The sequence below is a fragment of the Lissotriton vulgaris genome, chromosome 3_2 (assembly GCF_964263255.1).
Source record: "Lissotriton vulgaris chromosome 3_2, aLisVul1.2, whole genome shotgun sequence".
In the NCBI taxonomy this organism is placed as follows: domain Eukaryota; kingdom Metazoa; phylum Chordata; class Amphibia; order Caudata; family Salamandridae; genus Lissotriton; species Lissotriton vulgaris.
In genome coordinates this window covers 70,757,665-70,783,947 of record NC_141690.1, presented here as the reverse complement: position 1 = coordinate 70,783,947, position 26,283 = coordinate 70,757,665, and the positions used below count along the sequence as shown (strand labels likewise).

Below are 26,283 nucleotides of genomic sequence, written 5' to 3'. Positions count from 1 at the left end.
GCACCCAGATGGCTACCATAGAGATTGCCCACCTGGTTGCCCCAGCTTGTCAGTGCCCTTGCTGGCAGTATGCGCTTAATGTCGCCATGGTAAGAAAATTCTGACCTCCTGCCAGGCAGTATTTTCCCTCTCAGGAGTCAGGAACAAAGGCTTGGCAGGAAAGAGGTCACACCTCCTCCCTCCCAAGAAGGCTAGTGTAGTGGCACAAAGACGGCAAGCTTCAAAGGCTGCACTGCCTCGGATCTGCATCAAGGTCGACTCCCAAAGAAGGAAACAGCCTTCCCGCTGCCTAGGCACATTTACAGCCAGGTAGGTGGGAAATTAGGTATGCAGGAGGTGTACACCCCTAGAATGCTAGCCACACCTGGCGGGTGGGCTACCTGGCCTGAACAGCTAAGGAAGACTTCTGCCATTTTTAAAAGTGGTAGAAATAGAGGATTCTGTGTAGAAAAGCTGACCTATACCCCTGGATGTGGTCACCCGAGGGGCACATTGGCCACTTACACCCACTCCCCAATGCCATTAAATCTAGTATTTAAGGGCTACTCCGACACCAGATCCTCAGTTTTGAACAACCTGCATTGAAGAGGACAAAGAGACCTGTGATTGCGATAACAGGACTAGCACAAAGCAAAAGAGGCCCTCTGTCCCTGTGGCAACACTCCTGGAGCTGCCTGATCAAGACTTGTCCCAGGCTAACTCTCTGTTCATGCAGACAGAGAAACTCGTATGAGAGCCTGGACAGGGCTCGAAAAATCCTAAATATGTTACTAGACCTGCGGGAAAATCAGGCGCCTATCTTGCCAATTTGGTCTAAGATATTGCCATTGTGTTAGGGCGATCTATGTCAACCTCTAACTTAACGCTGATGTTCTCAGATAACCCAATGTAGGGTTCTTAATACCCCATGTGAGGAGCGTTCAGAAACCCTTGTAATCACACTAGTCACAAGGTACGTCCCTCGCCGTACACCAACGAACGTCCACTCCTCCTCCCTGATGGAGAAGGAGTGGACGTTCGTAGGTGTACGTTGAGGGATGTGAAGGACCCCACATTGGGGTAGCTGAGAACAAAAACATTAGGTTAGAGGGAAAATTAGCAAGCTGGACAGATGGAAGAGCAGCAAGCTGGGCGGGGGAGGTGGAGGGAAAAGCAGCAAGCTGGGTGGGGGGGGAGGAAGGGAAAAGCAGCAAGCTGGGCGGGGGGGAGGGGGAAAGCAGCAAGCTGGGCGGGGGGGGGGGAAGGGAAAAGCAGCAAGCTGGGCGGAGGAGAGGGAGGGAAAAGCAGCAAGCTGGGTGGGGGAGAGGGAGGGAAAAGCAGCAAGCTGGGTGGGGGAGAGGGAGGGAAAAGCAGCAAGCTGGGAGAGGGAGGGAAAAGCAGCAAGCTGGGCGGGGGAGAGGGAGGGAAAAGCAGCAAGCTGGGAGAGGGAGGGAAAAGCAGTAAGCTGGGAGAGGGAGGGAAAAGCAGCAAGCTGGGCAGAGGAGAGGGAGGGAAAAGAAGCAAGCTGGGCAGGGGAGAGGGAGGGAAAAGAAGCAAGCTGGGCGGGGGAGAGGGAGTGAAAAGCAGCAAGCTGGGCGGGGGAGAGGAAGGGAAAAGCAGCAAGCTGGGCAGGGTGGGAAGAGGGGAGGGAGCAGCAACCAACCAACCTGGAGGGGGGAAGCGAGGGGGGCAGAAGAAGAAGCAACCTAGATCGGGGCGATTGTGCGGCAGGAAAAGAAGCAACCTGGACGGGGAAGGAAAATAAGCAATATGGACAATGGGGAAGGGGGAGAATCGACATGGATTGTGGGTACCTAAGAAGCAACATGGGCATGTGGAAGATAAAAGTAGCACATGAGTTACTATTCGAGAAGGTGATATGGGAGACAAACCGAAATCATAAGCTCTCATAAGAAGTGCTTGAAAACAAAAACAAACTAACTCAAGAAATGGGAGCTGTGGAAGGACACAATTATTTGGTCCAAGCTCCAGGGGAGGGCTAAATACAAGAAGAGGACATGATGCATGCAGTGACAGACTGGATCAAAACAAATGAGAGCGACGCTGAAGCTAAACAATGCTAAGATACGAGTGAGCTGTAAGCCCACTGCATGTTAACAAAATGTCTCACAGAAATGAGATGGCGAGGCTTAGTTAATCACTGGGCTATTCGATTTTATGTGTCCAGCATTTGAGCAACTTATTAGAAAATGGGAATTCAATGCTGGATGCAAAGTAGATTTACAACTAGGAGAGCATCTTGTGGAGTCTTAATCTGACCTCATTTAGAATCTGCCTGAAAGGAAAGCATAGAGTGGAGAAAGAAATAAGTAATATGGTGGGGTAGAGTCAGGCCACAAGTAGAGATGGCCGCATCAGAGTAAAACTATGCAAGGCCCAAGGCATTTTATAGGGCTAATACAGGATTTATGAACCATGCAGCTTGAAGGATGGCTGCTGTTATACCAGCGATTTAGACAGCACCAGCAGAAAGGGCTGAAAAAACCTGCTCGTGGCTTTAGAAAAAGACTCCTACAAGCTGCATCTATCAAGGAGGCCTGCAATGTACCACTACGAAAGACCACATGCTAAGTACTGAAATGCTGCAGGGCAGATCATGTGACAAGCAAGAGTTCCTTCAATTGGACGCCGATTGATACACTGACAATTCCATTCAGGGAACCAGTTTTGACATAAGATTGGAGTACCCTGTGCAAAAAGCAGACTATTCGCCTTTCAATTGCCTATTGCTGTATTTCAGTATTAAGCTCTTACTAATGAGGTGGAACCTGTGCTCACAGTGTTAACAATGCTGCATAATTTGATCCCAGCATGTTGCATAATTCAAGTGGTTTGGTTCGAGGGCAGTAGGGAAATGCACGAATAACTAAACATGACCAGTTGAAAGCAGCAACCCCATTACCCGACAGGTCTTACGGTCAAGAGGGACACTTGCACACAATGTTATTGACCTAGACAACATATCACAACTGACTCCATGTTCTTTTGCCGCATTTAGAAAGAGGGCTCAAATGGCCATGTATGCTAGTAATATATTTTATTTCAACAGTGTCAGAGCAAAACCTGGAGACCAGCAGAAAGTCTTCTCCCCACCCGCCCCCTGATCTCACGTATGTCAAAGTGAGGCAATAAAGTCTGTTACTTTGGAAACAGGCCTCACTATCAGTGTATCTGTAACCAGCACTCAAACAGGACAGAGGAAGGGCACAGGCCTCTGCAGTTGCATCACACTCAACAGAACTTACACTGGATAATGACATCATCAAGACCACTCTTATTCATCAAGGTAGACCACTGCCAAAAATTCCATGGCAGGACGGAGGCTCCGATTATGCTTTCTCATTTCTTTACTGAAAAAGACAGCAGCCAATAAGAGCACAGTAAAGAAACAAAAAACTACATTTCCCATGAGTACCACTGATGACCATAGAGGCTAGATAGTATAAAAGGTACCATAGAGGACAACACTTCCTCTTTCTTTGCTGCTTCGCAGACAGTTAAGTGCACTTTTCTTAATGCCAATTCTATTGTGCTGTTGCGGTTATTAATATCCTGTGCGCTATTTGTATTGTAGTTTGCCGCTTTCGCTGCTTAATTACTTGCCGCTTTCTTGGGGTTTTATTTTGCCGCTTGTGCTTCAGCGTTGCTTCGGGGGCGTGTGTTCACCCCCCCGGTTGCAGGCGTTCGTCATCCACGCCTGTTTTCGGTCTTGTGAAGCGGGAGTTGGGGGCTGAGAGACGCGCGTCTCCATCGGCCGGCACTGTTGTCATGCGCAGTGCCTTTGTTATTATTCCGCTCCTGCGGACGTCTTTGGGTGCGCAGTGACAGCGTTTCTCCTCAGGAGACAATAGAATACGGCTTCTTCAGCCTGTGCCCTTTTGCCTGGTCGACTTGCCTCTTCAAACGCCCCTGTTCATAATAGAATAGGGGTTGTAAAATTGTGCATAGGTTTGCCTAGAGTGTTATTAGTTTTGAAGCAAGCCCTCCCTCCACACTTGATATTCAGGTACTGTCAGGCTTGTTCCTGCTTTGCTTTGGCTTGCTTTGGGATTACACTCCCGTTCATTGCCCTTTGGGTTGCGAATATTAATTCTTCTCATGTGCGCATACTCCATTTTCAATTGGAATAATGGGAGACATGATGATGAGGGAGACTATTACGATGAGGAGTACTATTACGATGAAGATGAGCCCTCTGGCTCAGTGGATGCCGACTTGATGGGTCAAGCCTTATTCCATGCCATTGCCCCTCTGAAACGGCATTTGTCGGAATATGCGATGCAACAAGGTAGGTTGCCTCCTTCCTCTGGGCATTCGAAAATGTCTCCAAAAAATCCTCATCATGCGGATTTTGCTAAACTTGCGAAGACTCTGTCCACTCTGCGTCCTGCTAAAATATCTACGAAGCCTATGCCTACGCCACAGGACTCTCCTTCGACTGCTGACTCCTCCTCATCTGATTCCTCGTCCTCTGGCCCGGTGGTTCCTCCGCCTAAAAAGAAGGCTTGTAAGGAGCACTTTGTGGATGCCCCTTCTAACCCCCAGGTTCTAACCTTTGATCCTACGGACATTATCCACCCTAACTCCACTGCCTGGCTTCCCTCCCCAGAAGTGGTGGAATATGTGCAGAGGCATATGAGACGTCCATTTGATAAAGATGTTCGGGCCCGATTACGATCGGAGTGTCCCCGTCCGGATCTTTCGGATAAGTTGGCAGATACGCCTGACGTTGACCCAACAATGGTGACCTACATGAGGAAATATTCCAAGGATCCGGAGACGGGTCTGGACAGGTCTTGGAGGTCCTGTCAGGACAAGATGTTAGACCTTCTCGGTCCACTGACTAAAATTCTGGATTTAGCGTTTCGAGCTAAAGAGTCGGATGCTCTCATCGACCCAGATGAGCTAGTGGGGTGGTCGCAGAGGGCTATCTGTATGTTGGGCAATGCAAATTGCGCAATTTCGTGTGAGCGCCGACGCTCTATCCTCCTGAAACTGGATCCACAACCGACTGATTTAGCTCCATCAGAATCTGGTTCCCTGGCCCAGGGTTTGCTTTTTGGTCATCCCTTTCTTAAGGAACTTACCAAGTTAGTGGCACCTTCCAGTGGCCTGGACAAACAGCAATCGAATTTGCGTCGGGCATTCCGCCCGGTTTTCGGAAGGGCCGGGCGAAGGGGACGTTCGTCCGGCCAGGGAACCAACAAAGTCAACGTGGTGGCCAGTCCCAGAGAGGTGGCGGACAGGATAACTACAGTTCGAACAAGTCCAACTTCTACCCCTCACGCAAAGGGAGGGGACAGTATTAAAAAAAAATTTTTTAAAAAGGAGGTTACGGCGGGACCCAAGGTGGACGTCATGATTCCTCAAACTCAGGTGAGCTTGATTCTAGCCTCAGAGGTTGTTTTGGGGGGCAGGTTACGGTTTTTCCTTCACAACTGGCAGCAAACCTCAAGCGATGCTTGGGTGTTGGAGACGGTGCAAGGTTACAGACTAGAGTTCTACGAACATCCTCACTAACACCACCTTCCTCTACCCCTTGTTTTTTCCCAACAAGATCAGGTGTTCATCTCCGAGGAAAATAGATTCTCTTCTGGCCAAAGGGGCCATCGTCCCCACTTCTCTTCATCCCGACGGAATCGTCAGCAATGTTTTTCTGGTGGAGAAAAGGGAGGCGGTTCGCGCTTGGTCCTCAACCTAAAGGACTTAAACGGCGGTGTGGTATACCGTCATTTCAAGATGGAAGGCCTCCATCTTTTAAGGGACCTTCTTCAGGAAAGGGACTGGATGGTCCGCCTCGACCTGAAAGACGCTTATCTGTCGGTTCTAATTTATGGGCCTCATCGCCGCTTCCTCCTATTTCAGTGGCTGGGGAAGTGGTTCGAGTATACTGTCCTCCCATTTGGCCTCTGCTCAGCTCCGTGGTGTTTCACGAAGCTTCTGCGTCCAGTGGTGGAGTCTTTGCGAGCCCGCGGGGCTCGCCTGATAGTGTACCTCAACAACATTCTTCTCATGGCTCAATGCCCTCTTTTTGCAGACTCATTTACATTGGTCCATAGATCTTTTACAATCACTCGGATTTCTTGTGAATCCGCAGAAGTCCGATTTCCAACCTTCTCAGACAGTGGACTTCCTCTGGTTCCGAATCGACTCTTACCTGCCAGCTCCTTCTGCCTGGTCAGAAAATCAGAGCCATCAAGAGAGAATTGCGGATGGTGCTGTCCAAACAGATGGTCTCGATGAGATCGGTGGCTCGGATTGTGGGTCTGTTGTCCTCTTCGATCCAAGCTATCTTCCCTGGTCCGTTGCATTATCGGGCTCTTCAACGCCTCATGATCAGACATCTTCAGAAGGGTCTTCGTTACTCCGATCTCATTTCTCTTTCGGAGGATGCACGCTGGCAGATGTTATGGTGGCTGGAACTCATGGAGTCTTGGAACGGTCGTGCGCTGTTCGGGAAGACTCAGGATGTGGTGATAGAATCGGACGTGAGTTGTTGGGGAGCCCGGTGCAGCCCTGTGGCAATGGGGGGCCTTTGGTCCCAGGGGGAGTTGACCCTTCACATCAATTGCTTGGAGCTTCTAGCGGGCTCTTTCGCAATTCGTTGTCTTACCCCTCAGGCGTCGAATTGTTGCTTTGTCCTCCACATGGACAATATCTCGGCGGTACGTTATGTCAACTAACTGGGGAGTACCAGGTCCAGACTCCTGGCGGAGATTGCGAAGGACTTTTGGCATCTTTACATAAACGCAAAGGTGCACCACACAATTCTTATACTGCAGTACTAATAATTACAGACGTAGATTTTCTTGGTTGTGATTTTCTTTATTCCAAAAGGGTGTACAATCAAAACACAGGTGTTCGGAGCCGACGCGTTTCGTCCTCTAGGGACTTCTTCAGGGCGAATTCTTTTGGTCATGGATAGTCGTCTTACTGGGTAGATCATTTCTTCATAACACAAACGTCTCAAAAGATTTCTTAATTAATAGTGCTGGGATGCCACATAATTGTTGTATTGTGCGCAAAAGTAGTCAAAAGAAAATAGTCTTCAAAAATTTGACAGGACGTCTATGGTCAGTCCTCTATAGTTGCTATTTAGTCTAAAGCTCAGAGGACGATGGTCAGAGAAACGGTTGTTCCAACAGGGGTGACTCTTGATAAAGTCCTATGCTCCCTGCACCATCATTCTTCGTACCGCACCGCGTGAAAACTGCTTCCTTCCCGGATTAAAGCAACAGTCGTGTGCTGTTCGGGAATACTCAGGATGTGGAGACAGAATCGGACGCGAGTCGTTGGGGAGCCCGGTGCGGCCCTGTGGCAACGGGGGGCCGTTGGTCCCCGGGGGAGTTGACCCTTCACATCAATTGCTTGGAGCTTCTAGCGGGCTCTTTCGCAATTCGTTGTCTTACCCCTCAGCTGTCGAATTGTTGCATTGTCCTCCACATGGACAATATCTCGGTGGTACGTTTTGTCAACTAACTAGGGGGGTACCAGGTCCAGACTCCTGGTGGAGATTGCGAAGGACTTTTGGCATCTTTGCCTGCAACGACAGATCACAGTTATTGCAGAGTACCTTCCTGGTCGTGAAAATCAAATAGCAGACTGGAACTCCCGCCATATGCGGGGTTACAGCGATTGGAGGCTTCACCCTCTGGTATTTCGGGCATTGTCCCGGATTTGGGGACGTTGTCACCTCAATCCGTTTGCCTCTCGTCTCAACAAACAGCTTGCACAGTTTTACAGTTGGCGCCCGGATCCGGAGGCTCTTGCCACGGATGCATTTCTCCAGTCTTGCATACTCTCCTTTGTTATGCTTTTCCACCTTTTGTGATGATTCCCAGAGTTCTGGCCCGCACGAGGCATTTTCTATCGGAGCTCATTCTCATCACTCCTCTTTGGAGAGCCAAGGCTTGGTTTCCGGTCCTTCTGGAGATGAGCTGCTCAACGCCGCTCCTTCTTCCCCACAAGTGGAACTGTTGCTAGACCCTCTTCTGGAACCTCACCCCCTCGTACTATCAGGTCATCTCCGTCTTGTGGCGTGGCGGATTTCGGGGGTCGCTGGCAAATCCCAGGCCTATCTTCAGACGCTGCCAGAATTATCGGTAAAGATTGGGCCCCCAACACACACAAACGTTATGCGTCAGCTTGGAAACGATGGTGTGATTAGTGTTCACAACGGACAGTGGATCCCGCTTCTGCAGATATTACTTTAGTTCTAAATTTTCTGGCGTCCATTGCTTCGTCTGGTTTGGCATTCAGAACTGTTAATAATTTTCGTTCTGCCATTTCAGCTGGGCAGGTTTCTGTTGATGGTAAGCCTGTTGGGGAACATCCTTTGGTTTCAAAATTACTCAGAGGCATTCGGATAGTAAAACCTCCTTGTCCTAAGTATGTCGCTTTATGGGATGTCTCAGTTCTGCGTTTCTTGGAATCATGGCATTCCAATTCTTTGCTGACTCGCAAGCAATTGTCTGCCAAACTGACTATGTTGTTGTGCCTGTTGTCCTGCAAACGCGTTTCAGATGTTCGAGCTTTAGACCTTGTTGGTCGCACGTTCTCCCCGGAGGGAGTTCCCTTTGTCATTTCTCGACGTACTAAATGTAGCACGTCTTCTGTGACTTCTTTTCCACACAATCTGCAACTTTGTGTGGTTCAATGCATTGAAGATTACGAGGGGAGCACTGCTCCTTTGACATAATTTACAGGGTCAACTGTTAATTGCTTTGCAAAAGCCTTTCAAGCCTGTGTCTCCTGCAACATTGGCGAGATGGGTGCGTTGGCTCATGTTGGAGGCTGGCATTGACATTTCCATCTTTGGTGCTCACTCTGCACGGGGGGCTATGGCCTCTAAAGCTTTTTCCTTGGGTGTCGGTCTCCATGATATCATGAAGGCCGCTGATTGGTCTTCGGAGTCCGTCTTTAAAACATATTATTTTAAACCTATTGTGGATGTTGCTTCAGTTGTGGTGGCTAAGCTTTGAACAAACATAATCGGAGACTCCGTCCAGCCATAGAATTAACAATTTGCTAACATTCGTGCCAAGAATTTTCAATTCTATGAAGGACAGGAGGCGAGGATTATCCCACCCTTTTTATCTCTGCATTGGATTGTTCTCTCTCATTGCATCTTTGTATGCAATTGTTTTATGCTATGGTTCATGCTGTTCTATGCCTGCTTTTTTTCCCCCCCACCCTATTTGTTTATTACATATCTCGTATATTCATGGGTGTTCTGTATTACGGCTCTGTTTTACCTTTCAGGTTCAGATCCTAAATGAGATACTGCTCTCGTGTTCCTCGTTGCCAGGAGATGGTGCCTTGCACGGATTCAGTTTCCTCGTTCTGCCTTCCAGTGGCCTGTTCTTCGTGATCTTCTTCATGGATCCTTTGGCTTCTTGAGACTTTATTCTTGTTGTTGAGCTGTTCTGGACAAAGAAAGAGGAAGTGCTGTCCTCTATGGTACCTTTTATACTATCTAGCCTCTATGGTCATCAGTGGTACTCATGGGAAATGTAGTTTTTTGTTTCTTTACTGTATTCTTATTGGCTGCTGTGTTTTTCAGAAAAGAAATGAGAAAGCATAATCCTCTCCTCCTGTCCTTACTAGAATTGAAAATTCTTGGCACGAATGTTAGCAAACTTTTAATTCTCACATAACCTTCAGCAAGATCCTTCCGGAACTACATTTAACATGTTCATGCAAGAATTCACTGCCAGAGAGGAAAGACATGGGATTGTAGACATCCATGTAGAAAGGTTAATCTTATAAATAAAACACATCAGTAATTATATCACCTACATCAATTCCAAGCTGAATTTGGTGTAAGCAACTTAAAGACCAGCCTGAACACAGCTCTTGGATGGAGCAAGAAACTTCGGCATCTGCATAACAACTTAACTACTTATGTAAGATCACACCAGGAGAGACAATGTCTGCTTCTGAAGCAAACTACAAAAAAATAGAAGTCAAACAAATACCTTCTTGCGAGTGGTCTCAACTAATCTGTTGGGAAAGTAATTTAACCCAGGCTCTAATTCCAGAGGATACGGAGAATCTGATCTAGAGGCTCATTGACCAATACCCCAACGACTACAACAGCACACTTACTGAAGCATGAACAGACACATCAAGAATACAAGGAGCCCAAAGTACAGATCTTACTCTTATGAGAGAAATACTATCACTGTGTCCGCAGATTTCTCTTTCAATACCAACATGAAACGCAAAGCCTTCTTGCCCAATACCTAAACTTAAAAAATTGGACATCACGTATGGACTCTTGGATTTGGACAGTACATGGATCAATAGAAACGAAGGATCTTAAACAAGCATTTACAATGCAATAGGTCTTGCATTTATTCGAGTTTGAGCTATTGACATTATAAATGACAATGACTATTTTTTTCATTTTTAAAACTTAAATAAAAGGCATTGTCATTTACAATGCCAATAGCTTAAACTTCCGTAAAAGCAAGACCTATTACATTGAAAATGCTTGTTATACAAAAACGGCCCCCACTAGGACGGGCCACCGGGGAAACGCCTGGTGCCAGATACAGCCAGTCTGGCCCTGTTCCGCATTACTGGGAGGTGGGCCTGGTTCAAGCGGGTGGGCCAGGAACACCCAAAAAAGACCCTTGGAACTCACAATCATGGTGAAAAATGCACCAGCTAAATTCCTACAACTTGCTCTGTGTAGTCGACAAAAGTTGAGGTGTTTCTTGATAATGGAGATGTGTGATTGACCCGGAGTCTCTGTCGCGAAGAAGACCCAATTACGCATCTCATTTTGAAGAGGTGGACTTTATTGCTACCCACTGGTGAAGACACACTAGGGGCACAGCAAGGGGAATAAATACTCTCCTCTCTTCCAACCCGGAGATATGGATTTCCAGCTGCTCTGTGTTTTGTTCAGCTCTAGAGCAACTTTTACTGCTACACAATATAATTGCTCAAAGAGGCACGAATTAAATGGCATACAATATGCACACAAATCAATGTGAAAACTTGTCTTCTTGGAAAAATATTCTTTTATTCGTTATCCACATAGCCAACGCGTTTCACCCCAGCGGGCTTCATCAGGGCTGTTAAAAATAACACATCATTTATAATATACGCAGGTTGCGAACAATCCATAAATACCCTTCACCATATGTGCAAAAGTCAAGGTGTTCTCATCACCAAAGAGACATCATAATGAGAAACACCAACATGATACAATCAGCAATGACCATGAGAACACCCACTTCATACCCAAAAGAAATTCATGCATCGATGAACAACACTTTTACTGCTATTTGGGGGTTCCGTCCTGCTGCACATGCTACTCTGTGGGCCACACCTTTTCTCTCAAGCCCCTGAGGACAGAAATTAAGCATGCAATAGCCTTTCATCTTTCCTGACTCCTGCAGCTACTGTTTTATCAAGTCATGCCTTGTGTGTGGGTGGGGCCGACACCTTTCACATAGAAAAATAATGACCATTTTTTCACGTTTTTAAGATTCTGCAAAGGCTTGGACATGATCCATCAATACAACTTAACGTAAACTAATTTGTTTTCATTTTAAACATTTTCTTTCTGATTTTGTTTACTTTAATTGTCAATTAGGTCCGGTGCGGAACAGTAAACACATTTTAAATAGCAATCTGCTTCTATTTACAATTTTAAGTAAGAAAGGGGAAAAAATACAGGCCTTTGGTGATGTTACAAATGTTTGTACTAGCCAGGACTTTACAATTCCACTGAGGCTGTGTGTTTGATGTAACACCCCCAAATGTTTGAATATTAAGCTACAGGATATATACTGGGAGGCAGTGATCTATTTTAGAGGGATTGGATATTTTGGGTGGAAGTCTGAGATGTTGGGGTGAAGATAGGACAGCAGGATCCGACTGACCTGTAGGGCAATCAAGCAGTGCCCGACGGGCTAGTCTGACAGTCTAGATAATGAGGCTGGTACAGGCCCACTGAGTCTGTATGAGAGGCAGCCTTGTAGGGCCATACAGGCTGCTATTAAAGGGTATGGGGCACACAAATGGTGTGGGAGGGGCCCATGCAGCAATATGCATTGAGGTGGACTGTGGAGGAAAAAGCACTTGGAAAGAGATGCTTTGAGAAAGGGCCACAGAGGCAGACTGTAAGAGGTACAAAGAGCAGACTGTGAGAAAAAACACACAGAAGTAGACTGTGAAAGGCACACACGGAAACAGGGTGTGGGAGAATCTCACACAAAACTAACTGTGGAAGAGGGATTCCTACACTCAGACTGGCATAGGCGCGCATGCGCGAGCACAGACACGTATCCTCCCCCAAAACCTCCGGCTGTGACACACACACAATGTGAGAGGCAGATGGTGGGCAGGGCTGCCTTTAGCTATAATGGGGGCAGCAGGTGCAGTGACGTCGGGGCTAGAGCCCTGAGGGGGCCACGAATCCTCATAATTACTGTATTTTTGTTTTACCTCAAAAACAGTCTAGGGGGCCATTTGTTCTGCTTGCACCACGGTCCACAGCATTCTTGCTACGCCACTGATGCCCCCTTCAGCGAGACAATGCCAAGGTGTCCTCGTGAGGCTGGCTGGGCTGAAGCAGCCACGTGGGTTCAGTTATGAGAAAGGGGACAGGGTCATGGGGGCACAGCAGCCGTTTATACAGCACCCAGGCATATAAATAGGCCCTCTTGCCATGGCATGGTACTGCCTGAAAAGTGCGTGTGGGCTGGGGTGGTTGCACAAACCTAGACTTGTTCTCTTTCTCTGTCGCGTGCCACCGGGCTTAAAAAGGAAGAACGCACAGTCAAAAATCATACCAGGTAGACCTTTTATTACAAAGCTGAATGGGTCAGAGAGGTTTAGGTGGAGAGGGTAAGAAACAGAATAGAGCATGAAGTTAGATTCATGGTACACAGGGGATTGTTACTCACGAGGTAGCAATAACAGAATAATATTTTGGGATAGCTATTTCGATTTGTAACTTTAGTTGAAATAAGAAACCTAATACCAACCCATATTATGTTTTGTTATTTTTGATAGTAATTTTAAATTTAACATTTAAGGCAAACATTTTTATAAGATTCTTTACGGTTTCGCTCATGTCCGGCTTTGCAAACTTGACTCGAAAACTCCAAAAGCCATCTCCACCTGCTTCGCATAGGGAGATTACTGCGTCCCCCACCACCAACTGTTATCATTACAATCAGGGGACTAGCACAGGCCCCTGCAGATCCTGGGGCGCGCAGGGATTGGGGAGGCACCCTTCAGAAGGGCCCCCCTCAGCCAAAGAGCTATGAATGTCCTTGACATGTGGGAGACTGGGGCCCCTCAACACATTCTGCAGGGGATCTCCAGCATTTTGCATGTGCTGAACACAAGTAGTGTGTGCAGTGCAAATGTTTCAACACAGGAGAACAGAAAGATGTATGTGAAAAGGAGTCCACGCATTTCAACACTACAAATGTAGAAGGTCAGGACAAGTTTCCACAGCCAGGCCGATGCTCTGTAAAGAGAAAGATGCTTATGACTGTTGGTTCTACTTCACACACTGTCACTGGAACCGATGAAGCCGTTGTCCATGTGGTAGACAAACCAGGTATTAAAAACGACAAGTTTGCTTTTACCCTTACCATACAGTGAGTGCTCCTTATGTTAAGCTTGATTCCAGTCCAGGGAAACATGGCTTGCAGTTCGGGCTGGACTGTTCCCATGAGGCACAGGGCCAAGACTGATTTGCATATGGCCATGTCTGAACAGGGGTGGCTTGGTGAGCAAAATAACGATGGATTAAACCCAGATCTGTGACTGGGGGTGAATGTTCTGCCATTGTGCAACATTCCGTCCATCATCTTGTGTGTTTTGCTGTTCACCTTATGTTAAGGCATTCAGATAAGGCTCGGCTTGATTTCGTGGACGGGCAGAGAAGGAAAAGGACTATGGGCCATATGTATCATAGTCCTGTTTTGCGAATTCCAAATAGCGAATTTTAAGGAATCGCTATTTGGAATTCGCAAAACGGTATCTATGTACAAAATCTCTTTTTAATAGCGATTCCTTACCATTCCTAATTTGCGATTAGCGAATTGCTAATCGCAAATTACCCATTCATTTCTGTGGGCCAGGAGGCCCATAGGAATGAAGGGGCAATTAGCGATTAGCAATTAGCTAATCGCAAATTAGGAATTTTTTAAGGGTGCAGGGGTGTCTCAAGAACACCCTGCTGCACCCCTGAAAAAGACATTTGGGGCATATGGCGCACATACATGCCCTAAGGGCATGTATGGGCGTCATATGGCACCTTTGTTTTTTTTTTAAAAAGCATTATTAAAAGGATTCACAACTTACCACCAACTAGAAGTTGGTGGTAATTTGCGATTCGTTAATGGCATTTTTTGCATTTTTTTTCTTTGATACATTGCATATAAGGAATCGCAAAATTTGCGATTCCTTATTTTGATGCAAAAATGTTTGATACATACCATTTAGGTATTTAACATTCGCAAAGGCCGAAATTCGCAGAATTTCGGCCTTTGCGAATGCTAAATAGCTTGATACATATGGCCCTATGTCTCTTCCTTACTGCCCAGCAAAGTAACAGACAAGGTCCTCTTCTTTTCTGTGCTGGAAGCTGCCCCCTCCTCTCTTCCTATTATTCCTTCTCTTTCTGTCTTGCTCCTCACTTACTGAAAACAGTGACTTGAAGAAACGGTTCACAACCTCTCTTTCCTTCTTTCATTTAGTTGCTTCTCTGTAAAATAGATCCAAAAAAAGAACAAGCTGTCTCCGTGGAGCCGACAGGGGATGGAAAGTGCAGGGATGTGGAATTCATGTAGACTGACGCCCAGGACATATTGTTTGGGGTCAAGGGCAACAAGTTTAAATGTGTATTTTGTCCTTGGGACAAGTAGCCCTAACCCCCTGTAGCAGAAACCCTTTGGCTGACAGTTTGCATTACCACATTATGGATCAGGGAAGGGCACTATCTGCAGTTAAGGTAATATTTTTGCCCATATGTTACTGCTGTTCAAACTTGTATTTATGGTTCATTCATTGAAAGCCTTTATTATTAGGGTGAGCGCTCTAAGTAAATGTTGTAAGCTCTGACTGCACTACTGACACTGGTTTCAGTATAAAAATGTGCAACGTTTTCAAAGTTTAGCAATATGAGGCTAATATATAATATTGCAAGAATGTTCTCTGATTTGATGCAAATATTTGCAGAAGTTTGGAAGCAAGCTTGATGATTCTTTGCTTTCAAAATAAAATGTTCATAAAAAAATGAAAGCAGGAAAAATAAATTTTGCTAAACTACTTCAGGTACCATTTCTTTGCAGCATTATTTAGTAATATGTGTTGCTGCATGCTAGTATTTCCCAAAAACATTCATAATGGAAAATCAATATAACCAGTATCAAAAAGATGATAAACAATGAACAAGTATTGGCAAAGCCAGTAGGTCTGAAATTGGTGGTCAGCTTTTTAGTTGTCAATGTGACTGGTTTTGGCATAGTTTTTATAAAACCTTATTGGTGTGGGAGATGCCGGGCACTCACCATTATAACCAACATTGGCAAAAGCAAAAGTTGGGTTTTTTTGGTCTCAAAAAGCACACACTGCCACAGTAGATACTGGCACTAAACAAAACTACTTTGTGTGCTGATATGCTCTTTGTGAAAGAGCAGAATGCTGTCATTCACAGTGAAGCCACCCGTTCAGAGACAGAATTTTGATAAACACAAATGGTAACGGTCAACGCCAGACCAAATTAAGGGCCCAGTTATTAAAGACATTCTCAAAAGTGCACCCACTGTATATGTCCTTGCATTACGTGCAGCTATATGGCTTTTGTGAATTTCCAAGAAATAGTACCCCTAAAAATAATTGTGAACTGCATTTTAGCATGCGCAAATATGCATGTGTAGATTTGCTCATGTGGAAATCTGAGTATTTGCAAATTCACTTTCCCTCCAACCAATTTTTTCCCAACTCTGGAAGAAGGTTTACGTCTGCCGTTGTCAGGAGTAAAGGTCAACATCTTTTAGTATGGGAAAAGGAAAAAAGTTGGAACTATTGCTTACCACTATCTTCAGCCCCAGTATGTAGATCTGAGGAAACAGGGCAACATAAGGGGATTGCAAGTATTCAAACACTACTATGGTATGAGCCCTAGCGTAATCAGAGAGGTTATATCAGATTGCGGACATAATTTGTTGCTGCACTACGTGGCACCAAAGGGGCAAGTAGATTTTGTTACAGGACAAGTAGATTTATGAAGCATCCTGTTCAATGGACAAGTAGATATTCTATTAACCCCTTCGAGGCTATTGACGAGCTGGGCTCGTCATCGCGCTTACCTGTCCTGCGCGGATGACAAGGCCAGCTCGTCACGTAACGCGGTAATTTCGAATTTGCCGCGCACGGCGGGAAAAGCCGCCGCAGCGATGCGGTTAAATTCCACACCCCTGAAGTGAAAGCGGGCGGTGCGCATGGAAGCCAGAGAGGAGACGCCATGCAGGCGTGCCTGTGGGAGCATGTGAAGCAGAGGAGATGACATGCACGCGCACATCGATGTCCGTGCGCGCACATGGTTTGTCTCCCTTCGCTAGGAAAAGCCACTACAATAGAGTCTTGTCAAGGCGAAGCAGCGCAAGGGCTACATTCGCTATGCGAGAACTAAAAACAGGCTGGTTCACTCTTGTACTACCCTATTAATCCAGTGGAATGGTGCCATTGGCTGCCAATGAGTGAGGAGAAAGAGGTTATGCGGACTTAAAAGGCTCTCAATATACTAACCATGGGCGATATGAGTAGGGCTCGCACGTGGGCCGAGGTTGCAGCTGGGGGACAGGATCTTACTTCACTCTCACAATTCTATTTTTATAGGCTCAGGCACGCACTACGCCCTCTGCTCCGAGACGATCTCCAAGTCAAGTCAAGTCAAGTCAGAAAGGAAACTCCGGCTCCAGAACTACTCTTATTTCTCTTATGCTATAAATCTCCTAGTAAGCTAGTGTCTACCCTATATGATATGTCGCAGGAACTCAGACGAACACAGTATACCAACGCCAGGATTGAGTGGCAAACAGATCTCAGGGTGACTTTTGACGATAATAAATGGAGGTATTGCTGTGAGGTAAAAATGTTTCGCTAAATGGGAGATACAGATTAATACATATTAAATTTCTCAACAGAGAGTATTACTCAATGGAGAGAGTACTCCGATATGGTCTGAGAGACTCTGCATGCTGTGATTGATGCAGGCGGACAGGGCTAGTAATGTTTGCATGATGCTTGGCTCTTCCCGAGGATTGTGGACTTTTGGAGACAAATATTCCACGACTTAAATAAAACTGGGTCATCACTCTCTCCGGACCCTCTGTTGACTTTGTTGGGATACACTGGGTCTTTGCAGAAAGATGTCAGGAAACTAATGTTGATGCGTCTGCTCCTCGCTAAACGAAGAATAGCGATGTGTTGGGCATGTGAGCCTTTTCCATCAATGGCAGAGTGGACAAAGGATATGTTACCAATGTCAAACAGAAATCCCTTTTGGGCAATGTTAAACAACAACCACATTTGTAGTAGTCGTTTAACATTGCCCAAAGGGGATTTCTGTTTGACATTGGTCCTTTTTGGTACCCCACCCCTTTGTTTGAGGGGGTCCCTCTCTTTTATTAAAGGATATGTTATACTGTAGTAAACAATCTGAGCTATACAGCGAATTGTTGCCCCACAAAGTCTGTCTTAAAGGTTTTTGGGGATTGTATAAACAATACATTGCCGGAAAAGAATCAGAAGAATTGGCGGGGTCTAGTAAGTTTGAACACATGAAGGTAGCTTTGATTGGACACCAAGCAGAATGTTTAAATATAGTGGCTGAGGAGGCTTTAGAATGTTATTTTTGGGAGTAGACCCACATCTACAAAGACAATGCCTTTGATTGCATGAACGATGTAACTGTTAAAATGCTTCAATGGCTAGCATTGCGAATTTCATTACCACTGTGATTTATGTTAAGTCATGGGTCTATATAATCTTATTGCCACTTGTAAGATGCACTGTGTGTATTACTGTGATATGTTTCATAAAAATCGATAAAAAAATATAAAAGAAACTACTGATCTTCTGAATACACAGATATCAGCAACCTAGAGAAGTTTCTTGACTGCATGGAATTCAAGGAAACAAGCCCATCATCAAGGAGAGCGAAACAACCAGACCTCACTAACAGGAAAACAGACTGTTGATATTCACCTGGTAACAGACAAGGACCACATGAGAAGAAGGCCCCAAGAGAATATAATGCATTGTTTGTTAGTAGACAAAGGCTCTGTATCCTTCCTTCAAATAGACTGGACAGCAGTAAAGACCGCAATATGCAAGGCAGCTCATTAGGATTACGAAAGCCAAAAATGAGCAAACTATGTTTTATCAGCCACACGCGTTAATCACTACAGGATGAGTGGTAACGTGGGGCAGAATATCTCAAAATCAGTTATTTAATAAATATGATTAATATATAGTAGGCTTCTCCAACAAGCAGCACATACGCTACTGGCAGTTATACATTAATAATAATAGCTCGTGGTGATTTTCAATAAACTTAATTGATTCTTACTAGAGAAAATGTTATTGGAAAATCATGAAGAATCTCAAATACGCCATTGATGATACAGACAGATTTTACTCTGGTGTTCAACAGCATTAGTAAAAGCATGGCTGGAGAGTACCTGGACTCAGCTAGAGCTGTATATTACACTATTGGCAGCCTGTTCACTATCAAAATTACTAGAACACAATGCATAGAAATTGACAAACTAGCATTATATCTCCAAGGTATTTTTCCTTTTATCCGCCGTCCACAAACAGTCATACTCCAGGTTCTCCGATAAAAGATGTATTGAAACGATTCAGATAACCACCACCAAGGTGCAGACAGTCCCTCAACTTCTAGCAACAGACCATGGAACCTCCTCCCCCCCAACGTTCCCAGTGACATCCTAACATTGCTCACCAAGACAGAAATGGACCAGAAACACGATCAAACCGCAGCTAAATCAGTGAAACAAGACAGTCCAGGAACCACACAGGACGACTAATGCACCACTAAAACAACAGCCCACAAGGAAAGGGAGGTATGTGGTTGCTTCCATTAATGTCAGACCAGACCTAGAACTCTGGAAGACCTTTCGCATTGGGCCGAGAGTTATAACGTGCAGTATTAAGTGCAATACCGCCTTCTCCGAGAAAGATGACAGAAAACATCAAATCCACCAGAAATGGGTTTCAGATTTCAAGATCTGAGAACACACTGAGGCCACACCGCGGGGGAAAAAACAATGGTTCACTATCACACATCACATTCGTATGCCAACTGAAATGACAAGAGGGCAAGTAATTACTGAACACTACTCTTTTTCAACGCAGAGAGATATTACACACCATGATCTCGCAGCCACGGAAAACCTGTCCGACAATCAACCATGGCCTTGCAGACCGCCTAACTGCACCGACCAAATCAAAGGCCACCAGGCAGGCCTGACACACAGGTAATATTCAATTGCGATTCGAGCGATATCACATTAACGCAGCGGTAAACTAGACATTCTATCGCCCGCGAAACAGCCTTTGGAGCGTGCCTTTTACAACTGCTTGGCGAGTGCACACAGGACATCTTACACCAGTCTCACCCGTAAGCATTGCTCTGTTTTTTGCTGTTGCTGTAATCGTCCCCCAGGTCCAGGCGGTGGCGCTTGGACATGTCGCTTTGTTTCGTGGCGATGCCGCGGCACTCCTGGCAGCACAGGTCTTCCTACGCTGTCGGTGTTGGGCAGGTGGTATTGCAGCACCGGTCTTAAGGTGAGGGCGGACGCTGCTAAGATGGCGGATTGTACCGCGCTCCAGACGCCACTCGCGCACCCGGCAAACCCCGCGTGTCACAGCTCTCCGAGCGGCCCTACAACAGGAACAGGCCGCGCGCAAAGGATGCAGGGAAGTCAGGAAGTACAGTCAACTATTTCGGCCTCTGTCCAGCACCGCGAGTCCCATAAACCACCCAGTACCAGGGGTTAGAATTGTCTGCCTGGCTATACTTCAGGAAATAGGGGCTGGAAATGAAAAGACTGCCCAAGGTAGACATATAACAGGTAAATCCCTCGGTTTAGAACAGGAGACGCAAGCACAAATCCCAGCTGGTCTGAAAGACGTCACCGATGAAAGCCGCATGCGCGGCGGCCATTTTGAATCGGGAGTACTTCTGTTGGCTATTGTGGTCAGATTTACTTTGTGAATGATTATCTGTGAAGTCGCCGTGCAGCTCAGATATCATGTTTACTAATACAATCGAGTTCTCTGCGACGTTTAAAAACACCGTCACAGTATAAAAGTAACGGAAGTTAAAACATAATATTGCCACTAGCCACGAAGAAAGCTAGCCACGGGGAATGCTTCAAGTGTGCACACCCGAAATAGCCAACCGGTTCGCCGGGAACCGTGCCCCCGGTATAAACACACGTCGCGCACATAGTAACATTTTTTTACGTTACATAAAATATTGTAGTCCTCCTTTTGTTTTCGTTTTGGAAAATGTTGGAGTTGCCGTGCATGTGCGTCAGTACGTCAAAGGCTTATCTTCCGTGACTGTGCGGGACAAAGGAAACAAGCACTGGTAAAGCCAATTGCAGGCTTTCCAACTTCAGTATTGTATTGTAATTGCATTTATATAGCGCTTACTACCCCTAACGAGGCGTCGAAGCGCTTTTTCGGCGAGTAGCACGCCAATCCGGGACCCATAGAGGAATAGTGTTGAATTAGTATAGTGAAACATACAAGTATGTTGAAAGTAGAACTCAGTAAGCAGGACGTTAAATAGCGAATACGTTTAATCAAATAACAGCCCCACACCAGGTCAGTGCGTGGCCAGGGAGATCATCAATAGAGTGACAGTTTGGCAGTTCCTTGGGATAGAGGGAAAGGTGGAACGTTGGGGAACCAATAGGAAGGGGTAAGGTGACAATGGGTGCTCTCGTGCAGGAGAGATAACCGGGGCACAGGGGAGTACAGGATTAAGATATAACACATCTTCCTCTCTTAAGAGTTTTAAGAGTTTAAGAGCAAACGAACGTTGAATGAAAAATTTCCTAGCTATCGTAACGGAAAGTTTCAATTCTATTAAGTACAAGGAGGCGAGGATTATGCAGTCCTTCTCTTTATTTAAATAGCAACTTTAAAGTGGACCAATAAGAAAAATTTTATAGAAACTTCAACTCCCATGAGCACATGGGCGACAGTGTCCATAACAACTGCCATCCAATCACGGGGCTGTCCACTGTATAACCGGTCCTGACGTCCCTTCCTCTTCCTCTTCTTGTCTGCGAGGAAAGATTCCCAGGGCGTACATCATTCCTTCTGGTCTTGTCCTAAACCAATATGAGACAAACTGTTATCTCGATTCCTTTCCATATACGGAAGCAGAGAAAGCGATACACAGAGCTGCATAACCAGGTAACATTTGAAAATGTGTCATAAACGAGCTTAAAATAGTCACATATGTCCATAATCCTGATAATGAAAACTTCAATAGTCTCACAATCAACTTGAAACAAATACAGTTGCATCAACATTATCAAACCCATTCAAAAGACTACTTACTGAGATTACGGAGACTCCGGGTGGGGTGAGACCATCAAGTCTCGGGAGGGATAATCCTCGCCTCCTTGTCCTTAATAGAATTGAAACTTTCCGTTACGATAGCTAGGAAATTTTTCATTCTATGTCAGGACGGAGGCGAGGATTATGCAAGTTTAAAGCCTGTCCACCACCAATTCTGCTGCACCATAGATGGGTTTGAAGTAAAATTTCTTGAATATGGACTCGGAGGACCAGTCCGCTGCGGCCATAATATCCTCTAAGCGGCCGCCAACCTGAATAGCCTTAGAAGCCATTGCTCCTCTCGTGGAGTTAGCTCCGAATCTGGTCACGTCCACCCCTACCTCGGTTATGATCCAACGGACCCACCTGGCGATGGTTGGAGAGGAAACCGCCTTGAACGGCTTTTGCAAAGCAATGAGGAGTTGACGTTCTCCCGGGAGGCGGTATACTGACGTCAAGTCCTCATACGCCTTGAGGCACCGTACCACACAGAGTTTGGATTGGTCTGGAAAAAAAGGGTAAGATACCGACCTGATACTAGTCTTCGTTCTTCTAGCCATCATAAAGGTGACTCCGTCCGGGGTGAACGCTCGTGCAGTAATGTCCAAAGCCCTGACATCGGAGACACGCTTGCACGAGACTAAACAGAGCAAGATTGCCAGCTTGGCAGATAACTCCTTTCTGGAGAGGTATTGATTGTCTCTCCAAGAACAGAGGAAACAGAGAACGATATTGACGTCCCAGAGGGAGTCATATCTGGGCTCCGGGGGCTTAGACAGTCGAGCACCCTTCATCAATTTACAAACCCAAGGGTGCTCTCCTGCCGGTCTCCCATTGATAGGGGCATGCCCAGCCGAAATGGCTGATCTGAAAGAATTGATAGTCCGATAGGCCAATCCTGAGTGAGTTAATTCAGCTAGAAAATTCAAAATGTGGCTAACATCTGCCCCCACGGGATCGGTGTGTCTTCCCAAACACCAACGACGCCACCGTTGCCAAGCCGAGCGGTACCTCTTGACCGTTCCAGGAGCCCAGGCTCTACGGATGAGGTCCTCAGCGTCTGCCGAAAGGCGTCCGTCCTGCCAGTGTCCCCTGAAATGCCATGAGCCGCAAGACTCCCTGGATCACCAGAGGGTGAGGCTCCCCCTGAGGGCTCGAGAGCAACGAAGGGAACAAGGGCAGTAGAATGGGACAGTCCCATGACAGTTCCAACAGAGAGGGGAACCATGCCTGAGCCCTCCAGAAGGGCGTCACCAGGATCATGGAAGCTTGTTGACGGCGAACCTGAGCCGCTACTCGCGGAATCATGAGAAAGGGGGGGAACGCATACGTTTGTTCCTGAGCCCAATCCTGCAAGAACGCGTCGACCGATGACGCTTCCGGATCCGGTCTCAAACTCACGAATCTCGGGAGTTGTCGATTGAGCCGGGATGCGAACAGGTCCAACGAACATGGACCCCACCTGACCATCAAAGCCAGGAAGACTGATCGTTCCAGTCGCCAATCGCTGAAATCCTGGAAGTGCCTGGATTGCCAGTCCGCAATGGAGTTCTGCCTGCCCGGCAAATACTCTGCCGTCACCGAGATCTGTTTCTCTAGACAATAATGCCAAAAGTCCTTCGCCAGGTTCGCCAAGGCCTGAGATCGTGGTCCGCCCAGGCTATTGATATACTGTACTGCTGACACATTGTCCATGCGTAGCAGAATGCAGCATGATACCGTGTTCCGTGTAAGGGATCTCACCGCGAAGGAACCCGCCAGGAGTTCCAGACAATTGATATGGAGGTGAAGCTCCTCCTCCTCCGACCTCCCATCGTGATGTCGCCGCAGCGAGCACCCCAGCCCGCTTTGCTGGCATCCGACTCGATGACCAGATCCGGGCTGGAACCGAAAATCGCTCTCCCGTTCCACGCACTCATGTGCTCTATCCAGCAACGCAATTCCATCCTCGTTTCCTCCGTGAGGGAGATGAGTTCGGAGTACGTGAGCCCCTTCCTGAGGTGCAGTGCCTTCAATCGCTGCAGGGCCCTGTGGTGAAGAGGGCCCGGGAAGATCGCTTGGATCGAGGAGGAGAGGAGACCCACGATTCGAGCCAACTGGCGTAGAGAAATTCTGTCCTTCCGGAGGACGTGGGAGAGTTCTTCGCGGATCTTGGTTACTTTCTGAGAGGGAAGGCTGAGGGAGGCCGACACTGAATCTATCTGGAATCCCAGAAACGTAATCTGAGTCGACAGTCGGAGTTCGGACTTCTGGACGTTTATCACAAAGCCCAAGTCCTGGAGTAATGCAATAGTCATGTTCAAGTCTAGCTGGAGACGTACTGGCAATTGATTCATAATCAATATATCGTCTAGATAAATGATTAATCGAATGCCCCTCTCGCGAAGGGTCTCCACCACCGGTCGAAGGAGTTTCGTAAAGCACCATGGGGCCGACGATAGGCCGAGGGCAGGGCTTGAAACTCGAAGGTCGTGTCGTTCCAAAGAAACTGGAGGACTCTCCGGTGTGGAGGGAAGATCGGAACCGTTAGGTAGGCGTCCTTCAAGTCCAGACGCACCATCCAGTCCCCCTGGAGGAGAAGATCGCGAGGTAGATGGATCCCCTCCATCTTGAAGTGGCGGTACACCAGCTACTCGTTGAATTCCCGTAAGTTTATTACCGGGCGAAAACCTACGTCCCTCTTTTGGACTAGGAAGATGTTGCTCAAGAAGCCCGCCGGGTGTAACCGTGACACGTGGATCGCCCCTTTCCTGAGGAGATCTGCTACCTCGTTGTCGATCAGGAGCCTGTCTTCCGAAGAGAAGACGAGGGGACGAGGGCGCACCCTCTGACGGGGAGTTGCGTAGAATTCTATCTGGAAACCTCGCACCGTTTTGAGAACCCAAGGGTCTGAGGTGATCTTGCACCAGTTGTGAAAGTGGTCCTGTAACCTCCCCCCTAAAACGGACGGGGAAAAAAGGGTAACACTCACCGGATGGACCTCCAGGTGCATTGGCTACGCCATGGTAGCCCCTGCCGCTCCCTTTGCCGGCGCCTCTACTGGGGTAGAAATGATCCTGTCGGCCGTCGTTCCATTCATTGTTACGACGCTGCTGGTTTCTATTGTTGGGGCCTTGCTGCTGTTGGCGGCCGGAGGAGCGACCCCTACCTCTTCCGGCCAATCCAAAAACCCATCCGGGAAAAATCTTTTTAATTGACGTTTGTGCCCTGTCTAAGGCAGAAAAGGTAGTGACGAACTTATTCAATTCTTTGATAAATGGTTCGCCAAACAGTTTGCCCTGTGCAATGGGTCCCGCTTCTGAGGTGGCCAAGTCACCTAGCTTAGGGTCGATTTTAATGAGGAGAGACCTCCTCCGCTCTGCCGCTAGTGTGCAATTTGCGTTGCCCAAAAAGCATAGGGCTCTCTGGACCCAACCTGCCACGATCTCTGTGGACATTGCAGTCCCCGACTCTTTGGCCCTCTCGGCCAGCTGGATAATCTGAGTTACAGGTCCCACTGCGTCCAGGAGCTTATCCTGACAGTTGCGCCAGGAGCGGTCTATACCCTTCTTGGGGTCCCTCATGAATTTGGCAAAAAACGCGCAGAGCTTTTCATCAATATCCGGGGTGACTGCCACCCTGCCTTCCAATTTTGGGCGAGGGCACTCGCCCCCATGCGGGTCCTAACCTCCCTTTCAAGGGGTTGGCGAACTTTGCTCGCAACATACTTCGCCACCTTAGGATCAGGGATCCACTCCGATGATCTGGGATGGTAAATTCTGGTCGGATCAAACATGTCAGAGTATTTATCGTCACCCTCCTGGGACTCTGAGGAGTGAGACGCCGGGCGCCAAGGTCGACCCGAGTAATCATCCTCATCCCCTGAGGAGGCGTCGTCATCAGTAACACCCTCTCCCTCCATGGGGAAACCATCCTCCTGGTCCGTGTCCGGGGCGACCTCGTCGCCATCCTCTACGGGGTAAAATCCCTCCCGGCAGGGTATATTCCTCAACGTCCGCGCACTCTTACGGAAAGAATCTCTGAGGCGATCGAATTCTTCCAGGTGCCCCGCGTGACGTTACCCTGAGACTTTGCCACCACCCTGCCCTCCTTTGGGGCCACGGTCGCCAGGCGCTGAGCCCCCAAACACCCCGGGGATGCTCTGGGCGAGTGCGTCCAGTCTCTCCCTCAGCGGCGCTAGGACAGAGTCCAGCGCCTGCGAAAGCGCGCGACCAACCGCAGGCGGCAAGGGTTGGGAGACACAAAGCTCTTCTGCCTCCTGAGTGGAGGTATTCAATTGCTCACTAGTCTGCATTGTGGAGGGTGTGAACACCTATCACCTCTTAACCTTTATTGAGGTAGCCCCCTCGCCGGTGTTCAGGACGTAATTTGCGTGTAAAAATCAGCAAAACCTGTCAAAACAAGTGCGGTACCACTAGGCGGCCACTAGGTGCCGCTGCGCCGAAGTCCGCGTCAATATCACCGAAGCCGAAGCCGGTGTCTGGCGAGGGTTGGTGAGGCTAAGAGGAACTCCTGCCTCAGCGCGCCTGAACTCGAGTGAAGACCGCGATCGCAGCCCTTCACTAGAGGCGGGCGCCCCACAGAGTCAAGGAAACGCTGAAGCGCGCTCCACACGCTCCGCGATCCAGCGGCAGAGACGGC

General features: G+C 47.4%; 1 protein-coding gene across 1 annotated transcript in view; it reads right to left on the bottom strand.

The window, feature by feature from the left end:
• The window catches only part of DHX15 (DEAH-box helicase 15), a 257,979-nt gene extending 237,766 nt beyond the window's left edge, over positions 1 to 20,213 (bottom strand). The window contains exon 1 of the mRNA XM_086964023.1: positions 19,683 to 20,213. Coding sequence (XP_086820149.1) covers positions 19,683 to 19,753 — 71 coding nt within the window. The 5' untranslated portion in view covers positions 19,754 to 20,213. The remainder of the gene's footprint in view (positions 1 to 19,682) is intronic.
• Positions 20,214 to 26,283: the final 6,070 nt, after the last annotated feature.